Here is a 27705-nt window from a genome sequence, read left to right as displayed (position 1 = left end):
AAACATAAAAAAATCTCTAAAGATTAATTATAGTGGACTGATTATTTGAGAGGTGTTCCTTGCATCGACTGTCTGTTTGACACTGATTTGTGTTCCAAAGCCAATCAAATAAAGTACCCTTTTAACTGCGGAGATGACGGGAGGTAGCGGGTGCGCCTTTTCATCAGATGGGAAGTGTGAGGTGAGATGGATGACAAGGAGATGGGGAGGACGTCTGTCATTCATTCAAAGGAAATCTCAGTGCAGCAGCGCGCAGGGGCACTCACAGAGGACAGAGAAATATAGAGTGCTGAGAATCATTATCTGAGGAAGCTAGGAGAGAATGAGCAGATGGAAATAGGAAAGGGATGATCAGAACTGAGAAAAAGAGCTCAGCATTGTGGCTGGAGAGGCAGAGTGAGAAAAGAGAGGGAGGGTGAGAGAGCCTGAGGAAGAATAGAGCATATGAAAGCTTGTTGTATTAATGGCAAAGTAAAAAGCAGTCCGAGAATAAATTACCCGCTCTCCCTCGGGATTACTAATGTAATTATTTGAAAGAGGGTTCTCGTTAGAGTGTGCAGAGGTGTGGAAGACCTGCGGAACAAAACAGAAGACAGAGATGGAGCAGCAAGGGTTTAGCGACTGGAAATTAACTCGCTGCTCAGAGCTCCATAATTGATAGGAGACAAAGATACCTTTGATTGGAACCAAAGGAAAGAACCGGGACAAGAAAAGTTTCCTCGCTGCTCTTTTCTATTTTTTTTCTTTGTCTACAACAAGAAACGTACAGCAAAGACAAAAGGGAAGAGTACAGGATGGAAATAAGGAAACGTGATCCACTGGTCACAGATAAGACTTTATTCAATCTGTGAAGAAACCAGAATGCTTAGAAAGAAAGGTACTTTACATGTCTCCAGAAGGTGTTGGTTCTTTTTCTCTTATTGTACAGTTTTAAAAAAGTCCCCAGCAATAATGGCAAAAATACAACACTATATGAACACTTTAATTCCAAAATGCTATACATCCATTCATCCAAACACCTAAGCATCCAGTACTGTTTGAACAAGAAAAATCCAGCAAGTAGAAATGTCAACAAGTTATCCTGCTTTCAAGTCTCAGCTGTCAGTCATTCTGCCCATGCTGGCTTTCCTTGTTTCAAAAGGTAAATATCTCATTTTGGAACAAAACTCTTCATATGCAGATTGTCTGAGTAGCAGAAGTCATTAACTTGTTTAAGCATGCCTCAGAAAATAAATCAAGAAATAGTACAGCACTTTTTTCCATTCTTGGATAAAACAGGAAACATAACACAGCTACTGAAGCAGAAGAGCATCAAAGTGAGAGACATCTAAATGAGGACTGGAGCTGGAGAGTCAGACCAAACAGACAGCTTTGCATGAAGCTTCCAGATGAAAGTTCCTCCCATCTCTTAGTTTTTAATAGTTTGTCTTTGTTCCTTTCTCGGAACGTTTCTTTTCATAGATGCTAATTAAGTTTGCGTTTTAAATGATGAGGCTGCTTCTTATAAAGTCTTGACGACTTTCACACAGGCAAAATGACCTAAACTGCATTTGTACAGAACTTCCTCTGTCTACATTCAAACTGTAATTATGTGCTGCGATTTACAGTATCCCTCGTTTCAGGCTGAAAATCCTCCTCTTGAGATGTTCACAGTCCTGTACTGTCTGAACATTTTGACAAACAACAGTCTCATGTTCTTCTTAGCCAACACAGCCAATTAGTGAAGTAGGAGTAGTTAATTATTTAGCGACAGGTAGAGAGAGACTCAAATATTCCTTCTTGTTCAGCTGTATAGGTTAAGGTGATTCAAAGCAGTGTAAGTACAGGTTTTGTTCAGAGGGCGAGCTCAAAGCAGCACACTATGAAATTTTCTAGCATTTAGTGGAAAAAAGACATTATTTATGTTGGCCACAAAAACCAGCTGTTTAAACATTTTCTCTATACTGGGATGATGGACTGCCACTTCTCTATTAAATGAAATGTAAATCCAAGTTGGCATCTGCCTTGGGTAAATTATTTTTTACAAGGAAAACAAACCAAAAAAAAGCAATTTATCATCAACTACACTGGATTTTACTGGTTCTTCTGGTTTTAAATGAACTTTCTTATTAAAAAGTACCCATGTTCCGAACCAAAAAGCTGGGCCCCGGTTAAATGACAACAGGTCCAGCTAGGTCCAGATAAAACAAATTTTTACAATGTCAAAAAATATGTCAACCAATATATGACATATTTAGTCAATATGCAAGAGCAAATGATGATGGAAGAGCAGTACTAACTAAAGATTAAGAATCTATGAAAGTGGTATAATCAGTGTGATAGACAGCATCAAATGGCAAAAGGACGTAGGTTTATCAATTATTTAAAGTTCCTTATTGCCCTGCTGAGATGAATGGAAATGAAAAATAAAAAATTACAATTAAAACGTGGATTTTAGAGAAGGTGCTAAAACTGTGCCATGTTTGTGTTCTAACATGTAAACGGCCCTCCTACTGTTTTCCGCATTTTTGCGTTCCTTGGTGAGCGGTTCTGACCCCTTTTCCTGTCTTGCCAATTTGGAAGCATTAAGACGTCAGCTGCTGCAACGAACGCTGATGTGTCGAAAGAAGCGAGAGTACAGCGTGAGTAAACTGCAGCCCCGGGGAACATTCATACATAATGTCGGAGATCAAAGTGTGACGTGTTCTTGTTATGCTAAGCACATTCAGACTCTTACTGGGATCAGCCACATTCAGAAATAAAGCAGCGAAAGAAAATTACTGTTTTTTGTAACACAAACTGCTTAGAGACATAAAAGAGTTAATACTCACCGAATGGGGCTGAGCAGCTTCACAAAGAAGAAAATACTATAATAAGCGTTACATTACATTACTAAACAAACCAAATAAAATGTAACAACCACAAATTTCTTGACACATTTTTTTTGAAAAGCATAGCAACACTTGGTAATCTTCAAGAAGAAAAATTCAAGTTTTTTTCTTTACATTGACAAAGAACATTTACATTGATCAGTTAGTTACAGCTTTGCTTCTCTTGAAAAGTTGAAGATCCATATCTTCCATAATTAACATAACATGAGGAAGCATCCTACTCCTCCCAGGTCTGGTGACATGACTGTTCAGATTAGCTTATAGCACCTTTACGTTGCATGTTACCTGGTCTCCTTTGCAAGTCCGTGAGCCAGACGTTCCAGCCAAGGGCTAAAAAGCAACCGAGTCATTCATAGCATGAAGCATGGAGAGGAGGGAAAAGGAGGTGGAGGAGCAACATGGGAACTACGTGGAAGCAGGAATGGGACTCTGCCTTTAGTGGTTAAGAGGCTTACTGAGAGTTTCAAATGAGGCAAAAGGGAATCACGTCAGACATCTAGACCTCTTGTGCCCCCATACACTCACTTTGATTTCTCAAGCACAGACATGCTGATGAAAAGAAAGAAAAAAAGAACACTCCAGCATGCTCCAGGCCTGAGGATGGGATCAAACAAGGAAGATAAGGGCAGTAGTAAAAGTTCTTAGTGGGAGGAAATTTGTAAAAAGATGGAAACTGATGTTCAAAAGTATGAAAAGCTTGGTGAAAATCCCCCAAACAAATGTCCCGTTAGTGCTGTGTAGCCGTGGTTCAGCTAAAACCGTCCCTTAGACGAGGCATTGGTCTTTTGCATTTCTGAGAGCAGCATCAGATTGTCAGTGCAGTAAAAGAGGATTTGAAGAATCGTCAGTTCGTTTGCATTTTACTGTCCTTCCATTAACCCTTGTCTCTTCTCTTTTAAAGTCCATGCTGAGATGAAGAAATGATGGCATATGACAGAACACAACAGTGTGAGGGAGCGTCCTCCTTCCCTCACTCGGTCAGCTTCACGATCAGATTCTCCGGACGTGTGCTGCACATGATAAACACACATCTGTGCAATATTTACAGGATTTGGTCCTTTCTGCCTGCTGCCTCACCTACCTCTCTTCATTTCTTTCTCCTTACTGATGGTAGGGGTTTGCAGATGAGATTCCTGTAGTCACGTAGTCCTGGGATTGGGCAGGTCAAAGACAATGGGCGCGTTCATGGGAAGGAAGTTCACGGTGCAGGCTGAGGCATTGATGAAAGTCGTTGTGCCATCTGTCATCATGCCATAACCTGAGGAGTTTTAAAAATGTCAGTGTCAATTTGATTTCTATAGGGCATTGGAAAGGTTGGCCAAAAAGAAAATAAATATAAATAAAATAAGACATTCAAAACAAATAGAGGTTACAGTTTATTCCAGAGTCTAAGACCCTGATCCCCTCTTTGGATCGGGCCCTTAGACTCTGGAAGCTGTAGTAAGAGGATCTGCCTATATGATCTCAGTACTATTTTTGGGTTATATAACTCCCTGAAAAGCCTTCAGCTGATCCAAAATGCTGCAGCAAGAGTCCTGACAGGGACTAGAAAGAGAGAGCAGATTTCTCCTGTTTTGGCTTCCTGTTAAATCCAGAATTGAATTCAAAATCCTGCTCCTCACATACAAGGTCTTAAATAATCAGGCCCCATCTTATCTTAATGACCTTGTAGTACCATATCACCCTATCAGAGCACTTCGCTCTCGCTCTGCAGGCCTACTTGTTGTTTCTAGAGTATTTAAAAGTAGAATGGGAGGCAGAGCCTTCAGTTTTCAGGCCCCTCTTCTGTGGAACCAGCTTCCAGTTTGGATTCAGGAGACAGACACTATCTCTACTTTCAAGATTAGGCTTCAGCTGGTTTAAATTTGCTAAAACTGGAGTGATGTGGTTATATCTTCTAATACCTGTTGCCAAGCAAGCAATGGAGAGTGTTAAAGACTAAGCTAGAGAGAACAGCAATAGTCCAAACTACTAATGAAAAAGTTGGCAGATGTTTACAACTGTAGACACTAAAAACTAAGATTTCTAACAGTATGGGAGTAATGATAAGCAAGGGGACCAAGGGTTCCACCAAGGGTGTCAGTTAACTTGTCCAAAGAGTAGTTACAGCTTCCAAATCCAATAGTTTCTGTCTTGCTTTCATTTAGGGTTAGACAATTGTGTTAACCAGTCTTTCATGTAGACAGTTAAACCAAGGGAGCAGGGGGACAGAGACAGTTTCATACGGATGTAAGTTTGGATGTCATCAGCATAACAGTGAATATTATATTAACAGGGATCAAAATGGACCCCAAAGGGGACCCAAATGGACCTCTGTGTGCACCACACAACTCAGAACCTTCAAATCCTTCAGCTGTCCTGATTATTCATATGTAACTTTGGTTTTAGTTATTCATTTGGTTATTAATCAGACCTCCACGTTTAGGCTTTATGACACTGATTAAACTTGTCTACATTTTTCATTCAACCGTGGGGAAAAAGGACAAAAAGAAGAATTTAAATCAGTGACTCAACAGTTACTGGTATAAATATATGCTCCTTTCACTTTTTGTAAAACAGAAAAAAGGGACGATACTAACTATTTTATAAAAAAAAACAACGATGCAGACATTTGGGGTGGAGCAGTTTGACTCCCCAAATGGAAGAGACTTGGAAGCGTTGTAAATATACTCCAGGGAAACAAAAGTCTGAGAGTGCACCACAGGAAGAATCGTAACTGCGGCGGTTCAAGGGACAAATAAGAGATACTGCAGATCTGAACTGAAGAAACAGCTGCAAAACTGGAAGCTAGAAAGGCTCATGTGTTCTGAAATCCTGAGATTCTAGTTTGTGAAAATATATGCAGAGTGTGACACTAACTCCACTACACGTCTGCTTCAAAAGTGCATGCCTTCCAAATGGCAGACATTAAAGTGTTACAGTTTTTCAAGCACAAGTTAACTGCCATCTCTTAAAAAGCACTACATTTTAACGTTGTGCCGTGAACGTGTCATTTTCACCATCTCTTGGAACATTGCTTTGCATTTCTGTGCTGCTCCTTTCACATTTGGAATACATGAATACAAAACACGCTGAGGATCATTTCTGCCTCTCTGTGGGGCCTCACATTAATGAAGAGCACTGCTTTCAACCCATTTCTCCTCTTATAAAATCTGATCTAGTTTCTAATCTGGTTCTCTCTGATGTGGGACTCGTGCTCCAGGGGTTCAGTGCTGACCTGATAACCCTAAATAAAAAGCCACCCTCAACGCTGGGAGTGGGCCTCTTTGGCCCTGCTGGCCTGTATGAAATGCTGATAGGGATGTGGCCGCTCAGCCATTCTATGTTTTTTAAAACAAAAGTGTTTTGTGTTAGTTTAATCATTTAATTAGCATTTTAAGGTTGATGGATTTTCACAGATTTGCACTACCTTTATATGTTAACATGTGATTAGTTGAAATAAAACCCTATGGAACCACTGATACAACAGTTGCACGGCATCATTAGATGCTTAGTAAAAAAAGCCTTGTACTAATTAGCGTACTTCTTTTTCCCTAAACAGAAATTCCTCACATTATATGTGAGTTTGCATGTGTCAGAATTCTGATTTGAGTCACCTCATTTCAGTTTTCTCGATTTAGCACCAAATCACATCAACAGGCACCTCGAAGCACTTTATATCGCAGCTACAGACCTAAACAGCAGTTTTCTGTCTGCTGTGGTTCAGGCTGAATCAACCTTTGTCCAACTTGTAAATGCAATTCATAAATTTACCTTTAAAATTCTGTTTTCAAGTCTAATAATTCAAAGTAAAATTATCAGTGGAAATATATTTAAACATATTTGTGCATAAAATTAAATTCTAAATTGTTGATGTTTGGTTTTCTCTCTATTCTACAATGATAGCAGAGTAATGTTGCAGCCACACAGGTTACGTGATGCAACAAAAAAACTTGTTTAAGCTGTTCCTTAAAGGCTGCTTACTATTATTATTATTAGTTAGCTACCAGAAGCCTACTGAGGGGCAGAACTAAGTGCTTGTAAGCTGTTTGGTCTGTAATTTGTGAACAGCCTGCGCTGGTCTAAAGAATATAACATTCAGAGTCCTCTCAGATCTGATTTTTCATTCAAAGTGATTCATTTTCCATCCATTCGCTTCCGCTTATCCTTTTCAGGGTCGTGGGGGGCGCTGGAGCCTATCCCAGCTGTCACAGGGCGAGAGGCGGGGTCCACCCTGGACAGGTCGCCAGTCTGTCGCAGGGCCAACACAGAGACGGGCAACCATTCACACTCACATTCACTCACAGATTCACACCTATGGGCAATTTAGATTAATCAATTAACCTATCCCCACAAACTTGTGGGTGATTCATTTTATATTTTATATTACCTTTAAATTATTGAATACACATAATTTAAATATCAACGTCCATTTAATTGTAGCGTTCATTACTGCATTAAACATAAAGTATTCGACAGCAGTGTAATTAGTCGTACCTTCATGAATGTGGCCGAAAACATGTAATTTGGGCTGAACTCTCCTCTGGACTGTGTTGAGCAGCTCCATGCACCCAACACGCTGCATCTTCTTGGGAACCCAGTCCAGGAAACCTGCACACAGAGACGTGAATCAGATACGCTGCCATGCTCACAAAGCTTATGAAGGTTTGTGGAAAAAAATCTGCAAAGTAATGCAGTTTTTTTATTTTATTTGGTCAGTTAGTTTCACGCCCCAAGGACCTCAACAGCTACAGGCCGGTGGCTCTGACATCCCACCTGATGAAGACCCTGGAGTGGTTGGTCCTGGCTCAGCTTCGGCGCCTAATAAGCTCATCACTGGACCCACTTCAGTTTGCCTACCAGCCTGGCATTGGAGCGGATGATGCCATCATTCACCTCCTACATCGTTCCCTCGCTCACCTGGAGACCGCTGGAAGCACTGTGAGAATCATGTTCTTTGATTTCTCCAGTGCCTTCAACACCATTCTTCCCTCGGTTCTAAAGGACAAGCTGGTGAACTCTGGAGTGGAGCATCACCTCACTACCTGGATCCTGGACTACCTCACCGACCGACCACAGTATGTGAGAACTCAGGGCTGTGTGTCGGACAGGGTCGTCTGCAGTACGGGGGCCCACAGGGAACGGTTCTGGCTCCGTTCCTCTTCACCATCTACACTGCAGACTTCTCCCACAATTCCACCCAGTGCTTCCTGCAGAAGTTCTCTGATGACTCTGCAATAGTCGGCCTCATCACTGATGGGGACGACAAGGAGTACAGAGGTCTGACCCAAGACTTTGTGGACTGGTGCCAGCTGAACTACCTCCAGATCAACGCCAGTAAAACCAAGGAACTGGTGGTAGACTTCCGCAGGCACAAGCATTCTCCACTGCAACCACTGAACATCCAAGGTATGGACATTGAGGCTGTGGACAGCTACAGGTACCTTGGTGTTCATCTGAACAATAGACTGGACTGGACTCATAACTCAGACGCCCTCTACAGGAAAGGGCAGAGCAGGCTGTACCTGCTGCGGAGACTCAGGTCGTTTGGAGTGGAGGGCCCACTCCTGAAGACCTTCTATGACTCTGTTGTGGCTTCTGCTATCTTTTATGGTGTGGTCTGCTGGGGCGGCAGCATCTCTGCTGGGGACAGGAAGAGACTGAACAGGGTGATCCGAAGGGCCAGCTCTGTTCTAGGATGCCCTCTGGACCCAGTGGAGGTGGTGAGTGACAGGAGAATGGCGGCTAAGCTGTCATCCCTGTTGGACAACGTCTCCCACCCCATGCAGCAGACTGTGACAGCACTGAGCAGCTCCTTCAGTGGGAGACTGCGGCACCCACGGTGTGGGACGGAGAGATTTCACAGGTCTTTCCTCCCCACTGCTGTCAGACTCCACAACAAAGACTTTAACTGAACAAACACACACATCCACACATGTGCAATAACACTAAGTGCAATAATCCTTTCTGTCATCGTTGTATTTTTACTCAGTTGTATATAGCATTCGTATTCTATTTTTATCTTATTGTATATTTATTTTATTTTATTCTACTGTATATAGTATTTTATTTTATTCTATTCTGTACAGTTGTGTACTGTATTTATTCTTATTGTATTCTAATTTTTGCCTCATAACTTTTGCACTGTCCACTTCCTGCTGTGACAAAACAAATTTCCCACGTGTGGGACTAATAAAGGTTATCTTATCTTATCTTATCTTATCTTATAAGAAAATGATGCCCATTTCCATCCACTACCTTTATGCAAGAGCTGGGGTGTCAGCTGTTCTACAGTGGGGTGTATTTAAACCCCTCCAACAGAAGAGGAGACACTGAGGTGATAGAAGTTGAAAAATGAGAAAGATTAATCTTTCTGGTTAACCAGCTGAGCCAGGAGTCACGTAACTTTTACTTTTCTACCAACAACATCTCTGAACATTTAAAAATCACACCAATTGGTTTTTGTTCTGGAGGTTAATCCAACATGATGACGGTACTGTGTGAGCACTGAACAACATGGGAATGCCTTCACAGCGGGGCTGATTCTGACAGCTTTTTTCATTCAGTGCAGTTGTAGACATGCAATAAAAATCTTTGTTTTATTGCAGTTTTTTATTTGTGTAAATAACTAATTGCAATCAAAAAGAAAAAAAATGGAAGGAAATCACTATACACACACTCAAAAAAGTGAAATTTGGTGGTTATTGCATTTACAAGACTCTAACATGTAATTTGAACACAATGAATTTATGTTTCTAAAGTGAACGTAATAAAATCATATAAGATCTACATGAAATTTACCAACTTAGCGCCTCTTAAATTTATTCTTGTTGATATGACATGACTCGCGATATCACAAGATCACGTGAGATTCTAAACAACAAGAGGCAGGAAAGCACATGGTTTGCTTCACGGTCATCTTGGAAAGGTAAGAGTGAATCTATCTTTATCCATCTTGATGAAAATACTTTTTGCACAAAGGTATCATTAGTTTGTCGATTCTTTTCAGTTCTATTTATTCACATTTGTTTTTTTGTTTTTGTTTTTTTAAAATATCTGTTTGTTTATGCCATTCTAGCTAGCTAACACGTTAGTGCAAGAATATAGCACAATGTCATGCTAGCATGATAGCCTAATATGAAAGACTTAGCTACTCCAAATATAGATATTGTTTATAACTTAACCTCTGCACATAAGCTAGTTTGGCTCTACCACAGAGACTGTTGTGATAAATTTACATTTTACGTGTGGGTTGTTGAAATTTGTAAGTTTGTAAGTTGCAACTGATGGACAGTGGTTTATTTAACAATTTATGTGTTTTTAGTACACTGAGGAGGAAAGACAAAACATGAACAGATATGTTTTCCTGTTTTTTAATTTTTTTGAAATTAAATATTTTTCTACTTAATAAACTTGGAGACTTGCAGTTCCCTCCTGTAAAGATAATAAATGTTTAATCTTATCAGGTGGTGAAAGGTCTGGAGAGCTGGCAGGCCAGTTCATCAAATTCATGGTGAGCTAATATTTTTCTTAAAAATTATCACATTCCCATGTTAAAAATGTAATATATTCATTTGTAAGTGACATATAGTTTTGAGACCAAGAAAACATTGCATTCTGATTTTATGTACACATCATCTAAACTTTCTTGAATTGGGGGTATGGCATGATTAAATTAATACACAAATTACAAAACAATATTAAAATGACAGACTTGTCTAAAATGCATAAATACTATTTGAAAAGATTAAGACTGTAAAACAATAGCCTCTGTATTTCTCACAAATTCCTGGTAATTCAACTAAAAGTTCTTTAATCCCACTGCTAGGTCGTTGAGATGGATTTCCCTATATATTTGTTTTTTTCCCCCTCTGTGTATAAAGACTGATGCTGTTGAAATCAGAAGAGAATACATCGCCAAAGGTCTTTGCGTGTACCTGAATGAAGATCCTGAGAAGCTGGTGAAGAATTACCTGGTATGTTAACTTGCCTGTATCCTTAACTAAGGAGATGATCAAAGATAAGCTTGAACTACATAAAAGAGTTTCAGGGGATGGGGTTTTCCTATAAATTACCGGTGGCTGTAAAAAATACCTTTTAAAATAGGAAAAGTAAGAGCTTTAAGTTTCTCACTGGATACTACACGCACCATTCTTGAGTGTTTTATACTATCATTATTATAATATCATTATAATAACCTCATTCATACACACATTCATACAAGATTTTTATGTAACATTTACACTTCAATGGATGTATCAGGAGCAACTTGGGGTTCAGTATGTTACCCATTGACGGCTACAAGGCACAATCCCGCCCTCCGTTTGGCAAATCTGATCACGCCGCCATCTTCCTCATGCCAAAATACAAACAAAGGCTGAAACAGGAAGTTCCGGTTCAGAGGAAGGTCGCGCGCTGGACGGATCAATCGGTGGCCGCGTTACAGGACGCACTCGATGACGCAGACTGGGGCATGTTCAGAAACAGCTCCGACGATGACATCAACGTGTTTACGGAAGCGGTTGTGGGATTCATCAGGAAACTAGCGGATGATACCGTGGAGACAAAGACTATCACAACGTTTCCCAACCAGAAGCCGTGGGTGGATAAAACCATCCGCGACGCTCTGAGATCCCGCACCGCTGCCTACAACACGGGACTCAAGACGGGGGACATGGACCCGTACAAAGCCGCGTCATATAACGTGCGGAGGGCGGTGAAAGAGGCGAAGCAGCGCTACGGGAGGAAACTAGAGTCACAACTCCAACAGAGTGACTCTAGGAGCCTGTGGCGGGGACTAAGGACAATAACGGACTATAAAACACCAACAACCGGTATGACGAACGCGGCCGTGACTTTGGCAGACGAGCTGAACACTTTCTATGCTCGCTTTGAGGCTGCAGCTAAGGTCTCCAACAATGCTAGTGTTAGCGGCGCTAACGGCTGCAGACAGGAAGATACTGCCAGCACCGGAAACGTGCTCGTCATCTCCGAGCATGAAGTAAGGAGAGCCTTCAAAAGAGTGAACACCAGGAAAGCAGCAGGACCAGACGGCATCCCAGGTCGTATCCTAAGAGACTGCGCATACCAGCTAGCTCCTGTGTTCACTGAGATATTCAACATCTCTTTATCTCAGTCGGTGATCCCCACATGCTTCAAAGAGTCCATCATTGTTCCTGTCCCGAAGAAACCCCACCCTGCTTCTCTCAATGACTATCGCCCTGTAGCCCTCACCTCAGTAGTGATGAAGTGCTTTGAACGCCTGGTCAGAGACTTCATCATTTCTTCACTACCAGACACACTGGACCCACTACAGTTCGCTTACCGTCCAAATCGTTCCACAGACGATGCCATCTCTCATCTCCTCCACACATCACTCACTCACTTGGACACTAGAAGGGGGAATTATGTTAAAATGCTCTTCATAGACTACAGCTCTGCATTTAATACCATAATTCCCTCCACACTCACCACCAAGCTGGAGCATCTGGGACTCAGCTCATCTATGTGTCAGTGGATCTCCAACTTCCTAACTGGCAGACCACAGGCAGTAAGGATGGGCGGACATGTCTCAGCCTCCACCACTCTCAGCACTGGAGCCCCCCAGGGGTGTGTTCTGAGCCCCCTGCTGTACTCTTTGTACACATATGACTGTGTGGCCACTACCAGCTCCACCACCATCATCAAGTTTGCTGACGACACCGTCGTGGTGGGCCTGATCTCTGATAACAACGAGACGGCCTACCTGAAGGAGATTAGGAATCTGGAGAACTGGTGCCAGAGGAACAACCTCCTTCTAAACGTCAGTAAGACAAAGGAGCTGATAGTGGACTTCAGCACTAAGCAGGAGAGGAACTACCAGACCCCCGTCATCAACGAGTGCCCAGTGGAGAGAGTGGACAGCTTCAAATACCTCGGAGTTCACATCACGCAGGACCTGTCATGGTCCTGTCACATCAACACCGTGGTGAAAAAGGCCCGACAGCGTCTCTACCACCTCAGACGCTTGAGAGACTTCCAACTGCCCTCCAAGGTGCTCAGGAACTTTTACTCGTGCACCATAGAGAGCATCCTGGCGGGAAACATCTTAACCTGGTTCGGGAACAGCACCATGCAGGACAGACGAGCTCTACAGAGGGTTGTGCGATCAGCTGAGCGCACCATCCGCTCCGAGCTCCCTGACCTGCACTCAATCTACAGCAGGCGGTGCCGGACCAAGGCCAGGAAGATCGTGAAGGACCTCAGCCATCCCAACAACAGACTGTTCTCTCTGTTGAGGTCAGGAAAGCGATTCCGCTCCCTGAAGACCAACACAGAGAGACTGAGGAGGAGCTTCTTCCCGCAGGCGATACGGTCTCTCAATCACACCACCACACAGTACTGACCCACACATATGGTTCTTACACACACACTGGACTTTCTGGACATTGTTTTTGCACAACACTGGTCACTATATTCTTCATTTCCAGTTAATACTTGTACAGCTGCTGTTATTGTGTATATATTTATTTATATTTAGATTTCTTCATACATTCTTATATAGTTCTATATTGTGTATTTTGTTGTACAGTTATTTTATTTTCAACTTTAATTTATATATTTTATCTTATTCTTCCCAGTTAAATTTACCCTTCATTCTAATTTGTGTTGTACAGTTATTTCATTTTTAACCTTAATTTATATTTTATTCCTTCCTAGTTAAATTTACCCTTTTTAATTTTTCATATTTATTTCCTATCTTATTCATAGCCTTTTCCTTTTTTGTTTCCTTTAGGTCACGAGCAGTTGTCCAAGCATTTCACTACATATCGTACTGTGTATGACTGTGTACGTGACAAATAAAATTTGAATTTGAATTTGAATTTGAATTTGATAGTTTTAGTATCAGATTAGAGAAGCCAGGGATTAAACCAGTAGACAACTTGCTCTACCTCCTGTGCCACAGTCACCCCTATCACAACTCAAGATTTTGAAAGACATTGTTGAGGTATTGAATGAACTTCTCTTGAGTCAGGAAAAATATCGGGCAGTCATTTTTTTGATTACATTTACATTATTATAAGGCTTGAATGAATAAAGCTTTTAGGTATTTTACATTAATGTAAAACAGATATTTACTTTTAAAACTGTTTGCAATGGACATTAGTGAGAAATCATTATCTTTTTTTTGTTTGTTTTATTGTCACAGGAAGTTGATAACAAGCATCGCCACTGCCATAGCAGAGACAGTCTTTGGAATCTGTGTCATTCGGTCAGAGGGTGCGGAGCCTGGCGATGACCCTCAGGATGTTGTGATTGTTCTAGAGGGGGTGGAAGTGATGGGTGAGTTGGGCAATGTAGTTTTTGCAGTGACAATGTTGCTTGGTCTGGTCTATTCACTGAACCTGAGCTACCCTCTGGAACTCAGGTACACCTTTGAGGTCCTGCAGAAGATTCTTATGGAATTAGATGCACACGAACTATCCAACAGCACACAAAGTACAGGTTCTCAAAACACTATTTTCTCGTTGAGAAATGTTTCCATTACAACAGCTACACCATGTATCTGGACCATGAACCTAAAATAATTGCAGATATTTTCTTTTTTGAAAGTGCATCTGTTGACCTTCAAAGTAGTTGTATTAGTCATCGGAAAATCACCTGCTTCAGCCATTCATTGTTGTTAAAAAATTGTTTTAACAGGTTAACTTTCCACTTTGTCCACTACTTAACTTGTACTTGCATTTCATGTATTCTTTATACATTATGTGAAATTTGCTATAAATTCAATAAATTGGAGAAAACAAAAAGATGTGTATGACAAATTTTTATTTACCTTTTAGATGTAATAGTGAAATGTATGTTAACCAGACTCTAGACTTTGTTAAATGCTCCAAAAAATTACTCTTTAAATTAACTTAAAATAATCATGGAAAGAATTTCCACGTGATTAAATTGCTTTCTATTAGCATTAAAGACTTGTGTTGGAATAACTTAATTTGTATGAGTTGGTTCAACTCAATTAACTTAAGCTGGGACCAAATTTAGTAAATTAGTTGGAGAAAACCTACTGAATTGAGTTGGAACAAAACTCTTTAAGTTGGATCAACACTATTAAAATATATTGGATCAAAATGCAGTAAATACGTTGATTCATCAATCTTTAATTAAGTTGGTCCAACTTGAGTGCATTAAGTTGGAGTAACAGAATTGCATAATGCTAAAATAAAGCAATTTAATCACGTGGAAATTCTTTCCATGATTTTTTTATGTTCATTTAAAGAGTTATTTTTTTGAGTGCATATGTGTGCAGTCAAACTACCAGAAAGATACTGGAAATTGTATTTTCTGGTTTAATTATGTAGTTCAATACTCCCTAACATCGGAAACTCATTCAGTACTTGTATCCTCACCCTCCCACAGCAATGATCCTTGCTGGATCATTTCACTAATTCATTTAATGTGAGCTTGGTGATGCTGAGTTACATTTTTTGAAAATATAAAACAGTTATCTTTATTTCAAGACATAAATGTTATGAATGCCATAGTATGAAATTTGATGCATACACACTTGAGAAAGAAGCTCTTCTTTTCAAGCTGCTTGTCTAATGGCAAACAACATTACACAGCACTGAAAAAAGACTCTTAAAAAGCAGCCACAGAAAATAAAGATCAATCAAAGCCGCACACAGATGCATACTTCACAGTATGTGTGACAAGGATAAAGCACGGAGTGTATATGATTTAGTGTCTCCTCCGCGACGACGGATGCTGCTGATGCTGAGTCAATAAAAGCATCACGTCAGAGGAATAAAATGACTGAGGACTGCGCGCCTCCATCTTCCCTGCTGTCTGTCGCTCTGCTCAGACAAGAGGACGAACAAAACAAAAAAGGCAACAACGATGAAGGCTAAAGGCTACAGCATCCTCAGTGCAGGAAAATAAAAGTTCTATTAAATATAACTAATGGTTATTGTGATCAGTGAATTCAGATTTTAAGTGTAAAATCATATAAAATGCTACCAAATTAATTTTTTTATCTGCCTTAATGTAAATATGTTTTATTCAGTATGACATGAAAGAGTCTACTAACTCATCAGGGAACAAGGTTCAACGTGAGCAACTTCTCATTGGTTCTTTGAAAACATCTTCAAGCTAAAGGCTCATGCAGTATAGCAGATATATAGTACAGTTGTTCTGCTGTGTGTGTGTGTGTGTGTGTGTGTGTGTGTGTGTGTGTGTGTGTGTGTGTGTGTGTGTGTGTGTGTGTGTGTGTGTGTTCACAGCTCCGTCACTTCCCACTGTGTGTAGCAGAAATCTATAGACACACATGGAGCAATCGTGCAGTGACAACAACGTCATAGAAATCTGTATAAATAGTATAAAGTATAAATTAAGTTTCCCAACAAGTGTAGGAGGAAACAGAAAGCAGTTCGAATAGACTAGCTTGAACAGGTTGTACCCAGCAGTTCCCCGTATCTGCAGAGACTGCAGTCTCTCTCTGTTCAGGACTTCTTGATTTTACATACGAACATGTTTCTCTCCTGCTTACCAACACACTCACTGTTGCTGTGCGTCTCCCTGCGTGCAGCAGAGAGAGCGGCGAGGCTGAGGATGAATCAGGGAGACATTTGTATAGTGATATATTAAATGAAACAAAGGTACACAGTTTTAACGAAGCCACTTAAAGCCACACAGGGACTATTTTCATGGAAAAAAACAGCAAAAAACAAAAACGAAACAAACAGACAAAAAACAAAATTTCCATAGACACAACTTTTTGGGGGATTTTATCCGTGCCTGCAGTGAGACTTGAATTATCAAGTTGAAACAGCACACACAGCTTTCAGGGTGTAGTCGGGGTGCTAGCTCAGGAGGTAGACCGGGTTATCTACTGATGGGAAGGTTAGCAGTGTCCTTGGGGAGGATATTAACCCTGAGCTGCTCTCTGATGCATCCATCGGAGTGTGAATGTGTGTGAATGTGGCATGTTGTATAAAGAGCTTTGAGTGCTCTGGGAGAGCAGAAAAGCGCTATAAAAGAATCAGTGCATATGTTCCAAACATACGACAGTAATCTTTAAGTATGTGTTATTGTGGGGTCGACCTTACAATATAAAGCACCTTGAGGCGACTGTTGCTGTGATTTGGTGCTGAATAAATAAAATTGAATTGATATTTTTAAGAATCTAAGGGTCTGAAGTCGTTGCGGGTAACACTTCAAGCTTCAGGCAAACAAATTTAAATGTCCTGGTTTTTCTTATTGATTAAGCTCCAGCTGGAAATGATGTTTTGGGGCTTCAGGCCACTCAATGCTATAAGTTTAATTGTATAATGGGAGGACTTTTCCCACAATGAAAGCCCCGATACTACATCAGAGGTGCTGCTGATCTGTTTGCTTTTAAAACAAAGAGAAAGAAAGACAGCCTTTATACATTTTTATATTCCCCAGCAACCTGCTCACAGCAGAATTAATGGACCCGCTTGTGCTCAGCAGAGGAATAACGACATCTGTGTACTAAGCTGGCAGTGAATCAGTCATGGTTGTAAAGTGATACAGACCAACTTCTTTACCCTCTAAATCTCTCCACCTGTAAAACACACACACACACACACACACACACACACACACACACACACACACACACACACACACACGTTTAGGATGGGTTTAGGCATAAAATGCCTTAAAAGTGTAAGTATATTTTTACATGCCTTGGGAGATGGTGGAAGTAAAGTGAGAAGTTACGAGGGCTTTTTGTGTCTCGGGGTATTTCACTCTAATGTGCTCCTTGTTTCGAAGCAGCTGCTGCTTTGGGCATTGAGCCTGTTTTCCTCTTTTTGTCTCACTTTCTCCCTTGTTCTCTCTGCTGTTAACTTCTTCCTCACAGCCAGATGAAGGGGCCATATTTTTCCTCTCTAGCCGCCGATCTGCAGCTTTATCGCGCCTCATAAAAGACGTTTGCTTTTGCCGCAGTGCGAAATTATGTCTTGCTCCTGCTCCTTTTTGCTTCACCTTCTCATCTGTTGTGTTTTACTTCGTCTTATTAAAAACAATTAGAAAATACTGTAGTGTCCGCGTTTGTGTTCCTTTCCCTTTTTCCATACTACTTTTTTTTTCATGTCATTCCCTCCAAGTCTTGCTCCGAGTATGTGTGTGTGTGTGTGTGTGTGTGTGTGTGTGTGTGTGTGTCATGCATTAGTAGCCTGCTGTAGCTGCTCCATATGCCTGTGGCTTATGAGCAGATAGCTGGAGACACTTGGCTAAGCTGAATGGAAAATAAATGGCCGTGTTCGCAGCCGAGACGCAGACAAGGAAATCAATCACACACACTCATCTGAACACCACAGCTGCAGCAGGAGATGAGGTGTGAAAGTGTGTGTGCAGGAGAGAAAGGAGTGTGTGTTTAGCCATATTTGTGATGCTTGCACAGGATGTCAGTCAGCTTGTGAGCTAGCATCTGTGTTTATTCAGACTGCTGCAACACTGGTGTGTAAGAGGATGAAAACAAGTGTGTATGAGCTGAAAAGTGATTACTAAGAAGGCTAATGATCTCCTGTACAGGTAAAGTGTGCTCTCAGGCAGCGCAAGATGAGCTGACTGATCTGTGTGAGTCATCGCTGTGATTACTTTCACCTTTTATGCATCCACTCAATCCAACAATGATTCATCGGGGCCCTTTCCACCACTCTTTCATTTGAAAGGTAAATGAACCATTGACAGAGCATGCTCAAGCTGTGCGTGTGTGCACGTCTACAAAAGCTGTGGATAAATGTCTGCATATACAGACTGTATGGTTTTCTGTAGTGTCTCTACAAGAACTACCGCGGTCAAATTTCATGCGTCGAGCATGTGACACGCTTTCTCGCTGCTCACAGAAAAGCTCAAAGCTGCTCGTTTATGAAAAAAAGAAAAAAGCACAGTTAGCTTTCTTAATCTTAATACCCGACTTGTTCCACATTTCAGCTTCAAATACACTGTATGAGTTTGATTTGTCAGAGGCACACAGGCCTTCCTGTAATGTCATAGTCACATTATGGAAAACAGTGGCTGCAGACTGCAGCACGCCCAAAATAACTGTGACTGTGTGCAATGATGTCTGCTTCAACTGCTCTGTGAACACTTACAGGCAGCTGAGGTCTGACACAAGAGCACTGAGACTGAGTCCATTTCAGTTTCTCAATGCAAAAACCCCCAAACAACAAAGGGCACTGCTGTGTTTTTATTCTGATGGAGCTGAACGAGAGGCTCATAAATAGACTCGTCAGTAAATGCAGCCTGATTTGTCAACATGTCACCAGAAGCTGAAGTTTTGTTTGCTGCTTTTTGATACATACAGCTTCATAGCATCCACGTGTGTGTCGCCAACTTTTTTTTCAGAAATATCAGCTTCAGGACACAGAGTTGGGCTTGGACAGTAACTCATACTTGTAGTGTAGTTCAGAAGCCCCGAACTTTGTTTATTATTTTCTATTATTGGTTTATTTTTCTTCTTTTTTTTTTAATTTAAATTTAAATTTTAGTTACCGTGCCAATATTCTGTGTATAGATTTATTGTGACCTCTAATATCTTTTGAAATTACTGAGTAATAGCTAATATAGTAAATACTTTTTAATCAATAATAATAGAAGGTTTGTAAGTGTGAGTGATCTGAGCTGACCAGAATAATCGGAGAAAGCGGGCAGAAACCTGCCGCTCCACATCTACAAATCTATAACCAATGCAGCACAAACACATGCGCAAAATAGATCTGTGGAGGCTGAAAGTATGTAGCTTAGTCAGTCAGTTTACCTAGCCTTCTTTCAGTCTGAGACGATCGTATCAACATCAAGTAAAAAGCACAGATAGATAGATGCTTATGGCTCCGCCCCTGTAAACAAAACATGTTGCTCCATGAAACGGCCCCTCCCATACGGAAAAGATATATATAAATCTTATAAAGTTTGTATCTGTCTTGTGTGAAACTTGTATGAAAAGCATACAAGAGTGAAAACAGATATAAGATCCCTTGAAAAATTATATAATGAAACTTGTATGTTTTGGATACTTACTGGAACAATATATGAAAGTAATGAGAAAGTGGCCACTTTCATGAGTGAATCATAGAAGCCTTCTATGATTCACTATATGAAGCAAGCCAAATCTGATGCAAGTTTTTTCTATTTCTTTTCCATATGGGCTGGCTTACAAAGGGCGTGGCCTCTGAACTGACATGATGACATAGTCTAGTCTTGTTCTCCACGATTTCAGTCATCAGTTGTGTTTTCCACCTAAATTTCAAATTTTTGTATGTTTTTCTGGTTCCATGCTATCTCTCTCAGCCTCCTCCTCATGTTTTCTTGGCCTCCCTAATTTATGAAATTTCACACAGCAAAGCTCAGTTTTTCTCCTTCCAACAAGCCGAGATTATGCCGTGTTTGGTTCCTCCTCTCTTTTGAACTGAAAGTTAACAATAAATGGAAAAATAAATAAAAGATTAGGTGAGTTTTTGCGAGTCTCTCCACGCACAGATGTGACGCATTCTGTTCCAAACACATGTGGTGTATTTATCGAACCATCTGTGTGTGCTTTGTCTCAGTGTTCTGAGTGCACCTCTCTCCTCGTTGCATATGTATTTAAGGGAGGGCTGCTCAAATGAAGTAGACAGGTTAACTTCGGCTAATTAAAATATGTTTTCTGCTGGATTTACTCTAGTGTCCATGTCTATTTACACAAGCCAGATCGACTGCAATGAGGATTTAAACATGTACTGTATTAAACTGAACCTTTAATTTACACAAGCAACAAAAGAAAAAAGTAACAGTTAAGCTACAAGATAACTGAATGTAAACAAGTGTGGATTTGAACCTTTGACTTGTAGTCACTGAAGATGAATTTGATCTGTACGGCAGACACAAAACAGACATAAACACTCACACCTTGTCTTTATGTCTTGAATATAAACTTCCTATAGACATTCACGTAGCTCACTCTTGCTGCCCGTGCTGCACTGCTGCAACATGAACAAGTATCCTAACAGGTTGACTGACGAGACAAAAAGTACAACAAACCCAAAACAAGGTGGTGATGATGGTGGTCTGGGGCTGCATCGACGACTTGCTGTAATTGGTGAAACTCTGAATTGTGCTTGCATAACTTCTACCAGGGAAATTCAGACGGAGAACGCCAGGCCATCAGTCCTTAAACTGATGCTCAAGGGCACTTGGGCTATGCAGCAGCTTTTCACAGTCATCATTTAATAACTTCATATTGTACCTGTGTTATCCTTATAGATGTAAAATATCTATAAGATGTAAAAATGTATTTGATGATCTGAAACATGTAAATTTGACAAAAAAAAATGATTCCACTACCAAATAATTGCAACTAAAAATGTATGTCAGTAACAGTGTTTCAAATTGAATATCTATGCACATGTGTGTGTGTGTGTGTGTCAGTTGTAATATGTGTCTCACCCAGTGGAGGGCAGTGTGTGACCAGAATGTCTGTGTTGTCTGGGATCTGGTTCCACTTATCCAGCAGAGCTTGACCTCGCGGCAGGTTGAAGCCCCAGCCGTAGTACCAGGGTTGCCTGCATACACACACAAGAGAAAACAGAGACATCATGCTTTGTCTTACAGCATCCAACAGGTGTCGCAAACCTTCTAGTTCTCCAGTTTTACATTAACAACACTGAACACTGGAGTTGAGCATTGCACTAAACACAGGACCTTTCTTTTTATTACCGGGTGTAAATCAGAACTCGGTCAGTCTAAATTCTACATGATAAAATCGATGAGTTCGATCCCTGGCTGCTCCAGTCTACATGCCAAATATCCTTGGGGAAGATATCCATCGGAGTATGAGTCAAGGTTGTGTGACTTCACACAACCTTGACTGAGGTTGTGTGAAGTGCTTTGATTGCTCAAAAGGACTAGAAAAGCGCTAAGAACAAGTCCATTTACCATTACCCTGACCTCAATAATCTGCTGGCTGATCGTTTGTTGTAGAATTCATTCTCACAGTTTAATTTAAAGGACCCAGAAAATAAAGCGGAGCTGCTGTCCAGTACATAAGCACCTCACAGCACTGCATTTCCTTTGTTTCACCTGTCTGTATGACCGCTGTATTTTATTTATGTGTATTTTGTATCTGCCACTCCTCAGTGCATGCAAATCACACATGAAGAACTAATCATGGTGAAACACCCTGCGTTATTTGAGCAGAGCTCATTTCTATCATTTAATATCTGCTTTATAGTCAGAGATGAACACTAATAAAGAGGAAAACACATCAAAGCAAGATTTTAAAAACTGCAAAAGAAAACACATTTTTAGTAACATGACCAAACTGTTTCTGCATCGTGGATAAAGAGCATGTTGAACAACTAAGTGCTACAAAATGAGAGGGAGTTATATTGCAAAACAACATATACAGTAAACTTGTGAAATCTGTTGTGTTGAAGCTTCTTCGTGATGACGGTCTACGTGGAGTTTTTCTGATCTATGTAACTTTTGGCACTGGTAGCACATTTGTGGCCCGACCTCTGGAAGCTGTCTGCAACTTTAAGAATATCTCACGAAAATGTATGGAGATCATCAAAGTTGACACGCGATGCTGACCCATTATTCCTTAACAATGTTTAATGATGCTCTGATACGTGTAACCTTGTAATTGCGATGCCCGACCATGCTTGCTTTCAGTCGCTAAACATGCAGTTTGACCTTCGGGACATGAAAGCAGTAATAGGATGTAGAGCAAAGGGATAAATCAAATGGTTTTGAGGGAGATGGGTGAGTAGAAAGATATATTAAACATCTCCTTGCGCACAATCAAGCCTGGAATGCACCAGGATGAGAAGACAAGGGAAAAAAGAAGAGGAAAGCCTTGATGGCTGGGGCTCGTGTCCCTTTACTTTGATAGCGGACGCCTTGGCCGTGAGTGATGCAGAAGAAATTAACATGTCACTTACAATCTGTACTCCGATCCATCTTCCTCGACAACACGCTGCACGCTTGTGTACATGTGTGCAACCGCAGGCGACAACGTCCTCGGCTGCTGCCATGCAACCAACTTTTTATAAATTGCTGAGTGCAGTCACTCAAAACACCAACTTTATCGCTGCGGCCACTGCCGACACGTCTGTGCTCAGTGAAACATCAGATGAGGATTTTTCGGAATAATTTCCGGTGTGTGCCGATGTGTGTGGGCGGGTGTCTTACATGGTTAGGAACTTCAAAGACAGAAAGACAGGACTGAAGATAGGAAGAAATATCTGTCACAATGAATGTTTTCCACCTTTCCCTCTAATTAATAAAGCTAAAAATGGCAGCTTGGAGGTCAACAATGCGGGGACGGCTGGTCAAGCAGATGCGACAGTGCATCATGGAAAATCACCTCCTGTTTCAGCTTGAGTGCGTGCGATTAAAATTCCATTACTTCTTCAAGATCAGAGACTAAACATTTCTGACGAATGATCCAACACTGCCCATGAACACAAGCTCAATAATTTACATGGTGAATATTAAAACACTTGGACTGGCCTTAGCATATTAATGGAGCCTGTGGAATTTAATATTCATGTTGATCTTAACATAGATGTCTCAATGAAAACAGATGAGCTCAGCTATACGATTGATGCTGCGGATTCTCTCTGTGAGGGATAAAGAGCGAGTAAAGGAGAAGACGAAAGAAACCCTTGTGTTAATGACCAGCACGTGCTGATTCAGCTTAACAGCGATAGATAAGCAAAGAGAAAAATTCATGAAGACACTGATAACAAGTGGTGAGATGCTTGGATTGACACATAAACGCTCAAACCAACCATTTTGCTTGTTTTATTAAAATAAAGTACATTTTATGGTGTTTGCAGACTGTAGAGAGGCTGTAGTGAGAGTAGGAAGCTGATGAGAGCCACGAGAGGTGGAGGTATGCACTGGAGTGTCAGTGGAAGCCAGACAGAGTAAATGTGTGTGGATGAGAAGCAAACAGATGGAACGAGTTTCAGGACCCGTGTCAACCAACCACCTGCTCCCTTGATTCAAAGGCAAAGAATGAGACGGCGTCATTGCTCAGAAGGTTGTGTTTTATTTCATTGTTACACCTGGATCTGTTGTTTCTGTCTCTGTGATGGAGTGAAAGCTTAAGTTTAGATGCATCATTAGTTTTTCTTCCATTTTGCCACCATAGTTAAGGAGAAACACTGTTTGAGCATCACATTTCAATGCACTGTGCACAGATTTTAGTGCAGGGTATCATGTGAGACCATAGCCAAGTGTGCCCTACTAGTGTTGTTGCACTAGGGCACCAACGCTGTGCCTCACTGCTGAATGCAGCATCTTCCAAAAGGTGCACATTTTTACTTTAAAAGTCTACATTCTCCATTTCTGATTTGCAGGACACTCGTCAAATTTTCACTGGTGCTAAGTGGGTAGTTGGTCAGTGTTTGCAGAAAAAATGCTTCATCCAAATAAATAAGGGCAACTCTAGAATTCTGTTAGCATGGAGACTTTTGTTGCAGCACAGTATAGTGCACTAAGCAACAGTGAAATGCATGGGGGTTAAATGGTGTCGTTAGCATTTTAGCAATTGATCTTTCTGCCTGAAACCCAGCAGGTCTTTAGACTTCCGTGACTGCCCTGATGAAGATGAAGGCAAAGTCTCCTCTGGATGAAAGCCATGTGATTATGCCATCAACTGTTGTAACTTGGTGTGGAATTTAGTCAGTTTTCTACTTATTTTTTTTAACTGTAAGGAAAAGAATTAATGCTGAAACTGACACTATGCTTTGCAATATGGTTAGAAGAATATATCATTTCTAGTTTTCTGCATCTTCGGGCTCGTATGACGTTTTAAAGAAAGCAGAAGGAACTGATGATTGATCACTGAGCACCTGTCAGAACTTTTTGAAACATAGTTTGGTGGAATAAAAACTTATAACAAGATTTTCAAAAGGCTGCAAAATTTCCAAAGGAAGAAAAAATCATTATCTCAAATTCGTCATAAAGTCCCTAAAACACTGATGGTCTAGTCTATCATTTTGTCAACGAAGGATTATAGTACCTTTGCTAAAGCACTGGAGCTTGTTTTAATTTGGTACCATCAATCATTCTGTATGGGAAGGTGTCACTCTCTTTCAAACAGTTATATCTCATTTTACCAGCAAACCTCCTCATAGTGTCCACGGTGCCAGGAAAACGTGTCCGTGCCGATTGTAGGCGTCACAGTTACTAAAAAGAGATTATCTCCCGCGAGGAACTGACCGTATCTTCTTTCTAGGAGAGAACCACTCCTGTGTTTGCTGAGCAAACCCGGGAATAACTAAATGTAATTCCACTGATCATATCCCTGCTGCAAAGTGATGTTTTTTATCAGGTAAGAGATTACAATGATACAGGTGATTTGTGTTAAGTTACAGGAGTAGAATCAGGCGTGCGGGCGTAGGGGGAGCGTATTAAAGATTCTGTTGACGTGCTGGGCTGCTGTTTGTTATGGCTTTTACAAGAGAAAAAAGAGGAGAAAACAGATGTTTGTGCTACAGAACTCAGTCCCCAGGCGCCTCTTCGGGCTGCGCGGGGGGAAAAACACAACAGCCATGAAACCGTTACTTTCATTTCTCACACTCACACAAACGTTCAGAGCTACTGGCTTCACCTCTCCTAAGGACAAGAGGAAAAGTCAAACTTGAATGCATTTTTGCAGACCTATTTTCACTTGGGTTTTCATGCATGTGTTTAACACTGTCAGTGTATATATTTGTGCATGTCTGTATAACAGAGGGGCCTCAGATATCACCCGAGCGAGTCCACGAATCATTGAATGCCTCTTCTACCTCATTCTCTCTCTTCTTCATCTCATCACGTATCTGTGCCCATTTCTCCTCCTCTCCTCTTTCTCCTCTTGACATATTACTCCATCTCTCTGTGAATGTGTGTCTCTCTCTCCTCATTTCTCCTCCTCACTCACCTCGTTAGCGAGGGAAACGACCTGCTGCCAGGAGAGCAGTCTGCTCTCTGTGAGGCCACGTTGAGAGGGAATTTTTGAAAAGCACATCAGCAGCGGAGTTATTCTGAGGTCCAGCAGGGAAGAGAGAGAAACAGGGTTTGGAGACAGGTCAGGAGGAAGTAGGACTGTACATCCAACTTTAATTTAAGACAGAAATCTGGCCAAAGGTCAGCGCATTTTTAAGTATCAAAAGCTGGCCCTTGCCAGGTTGGTTATGATTATTGTGATCTGGCCAAAGACATTTGCATATTTAGATTTTTAACAGTTACAGAGCAACAGTAACTGCCGGTGTATCACACGCCTGGAGGCTTGCTGGTCTACAACTGCCCCCTGATACTCCTATACATCCTTACATTTGTCATTCATTGTACATTTTCTTAAGTGCTGGGGCAGCTCTGATGCAAATATCTTTACAGATGTAATGATCGGAAAGCTCACTTGCTTCATTAAAGCCCTCATTGTGCTTGTTCCTTTCAACTGTCGTACACCAATGTTAGCCAAGCAGTTAGTAACAGAGCTAAACCTCTGACACTATGACTGTGGAATATGGAAAGGAGCAAATGTTATAACATCGGCTGAATGGAACTGTCATAACCCTCTATAAATATCAAATTAATATTTCTCACTTAGTGTATCAAAATGCTACTACGTAGTAACACTCAGGTGAAAAAACAAATCCAGGTGTGATGGTAGAAAAAAGTGCTAAAAACACATGAACACTAGTCACAATGGAAGTGTTGAAAAGCAAAAGATGAAAAAAGGGATGTTGAAGTAAGCGCTGTGTTTTTAAAGTATACAAAGAGGAAGTAAGAACTACAGAAGATTAATATAACGAGGTCCATCCTAATGTTTAACACAGGCCCTGTGCTAATCATTACATGCACCGACACAGTGAAAACACCCAACTGTGATCACCTCTGCTAGATTTAATTAACTACTCACGACTTAACAACCCTAATAACAGCCTTGCAGGCAGGTTGGGTTGGGCCACAGCGGTGCGCGCACACACACACACACACACACACACACACACACACACACACACACACACACACACACACACATACACACACGCACACACACACACACACGCACACACACACGCACACACACACACACACACACACATACACACACACATACACACACGCACACACATACACACACACACACACATACACACACACACACACACACACACACATACACACACGCACACACATACACACACACGCACGCACACACACACACACACACACACAGGTTTCTCCATACTTGTAAATGCATTCATGCCTGTAAAATTGTGATTTTATTTCAAACCACCTCTGCTTGACATCTATCTGTTTGCCTGTGCTTGCAAACCTTGCTGGGGAAGAAGTGAGCAGAGGGGCGCACATGATCCCATGAGACTTAACAGCTCTCGCAGAGGTTGATTGCAAAGTCTCTACTAAATCATCTGGCAGGTGAGACCACCTGCAGGTAAATTAACACTGGCTGCACCACACAAAGTACTTCTTGCATATGGCATTGATGTAACTCAGTTTTTACTCCTAATGACTGCTGGATGCAACAAAAATGTATTAATACAAAATTTTTAAAATGCAATATACAGTTTGATTAGTTAGAAGACACTGTCAAATCTTTGTTGACTACAACATCTCTTACTTTTGACTAGATAGACTGTGGCATTTAAACAATGCTCAGCTGGTACTGAGGGGCTCAGAGTGTGCCAAGATAATATCCCCCACAGCATTACACCACCAGCAGCAGCCTGGACTGCTGAGACAATCCAGGGTGGTTCTGACCTTATCATCTAAATGTTGCAGCAGAAATCAAGGCTCAGAAGAACAAGCAATATTTTTCCAATGCCCTGTTGTCCAAGTTTGGTGGCCC

At 41.1% G+C, this 27705-nt stretch overlaps 1 protein-coding gene and 1 long non-coding RNA gene across 2 annotated transcripts in view; one reads left to right on the top strand and one right to left on the bottom strand.

The window, feature by feature from the left end:
* Positions 1-816: 816 nt before the first annotated feature.
* The window catches only part of mpped1 (metallophosphoesterase domain containing 1), a 100882-nt gene continuing 73993 nt past the window's right edge, over positions 817-27705 (bottom strand). Inside the window, exons 5-7 of the mRNA XM_086268448.1 lie at positions 21285-21400; positions 7347-7460; positions 817-4128 (exon numbers count right to left, since the gene is read on the bottom strand). Of these exons, the coding sequence (XP_086124574.1) occupies positions 4010-4128; positions 7347-7460; positions 21285-21400 (349 nt within the window). The 3' untranslated portion in view covers positions 817-4009. The remainder of the gene's footprint in view (positions 4129-7346; positions 7461-21284; positions 21401-27705) is intronic.
* On the top strand, positions 9729-15101 carry LOC147309423 (uncharacterized). The gene is made up of 4 exons (XR_015125614.1): positions 9729-9777; positions 10316-10362; positions 10733-10825; positions 14038-15101. It is a non-coding gene; the product is annotated as an uncharacterized LOC147309423 (long non-coding RNA).

This window comes from Aulonocara sp. 'chitande type north' Nkhata Bay, linkage group LG17 (assembly GCF_057382095.1).
Source record: "Aulonocara sp. 'chitande type north' Nkhata Bay isolate Kocher_YH1m ecotype deep benthic linkage group LG17, A_spYH_male_GT1.1, whole genome shotgun sequence".
Taxonomy (NCBI): domain Eukaryota; kingdom Metazoa; phylum Chordata; class Actinopteri; order Cichliformes; family Cichlidae; genus Aulonocara; species Aulonocara sp. 'chitande type north' Nkhata Bay.
This window is presented reverse-complemented; position numbering and strand designations above follow the sequence as displayed.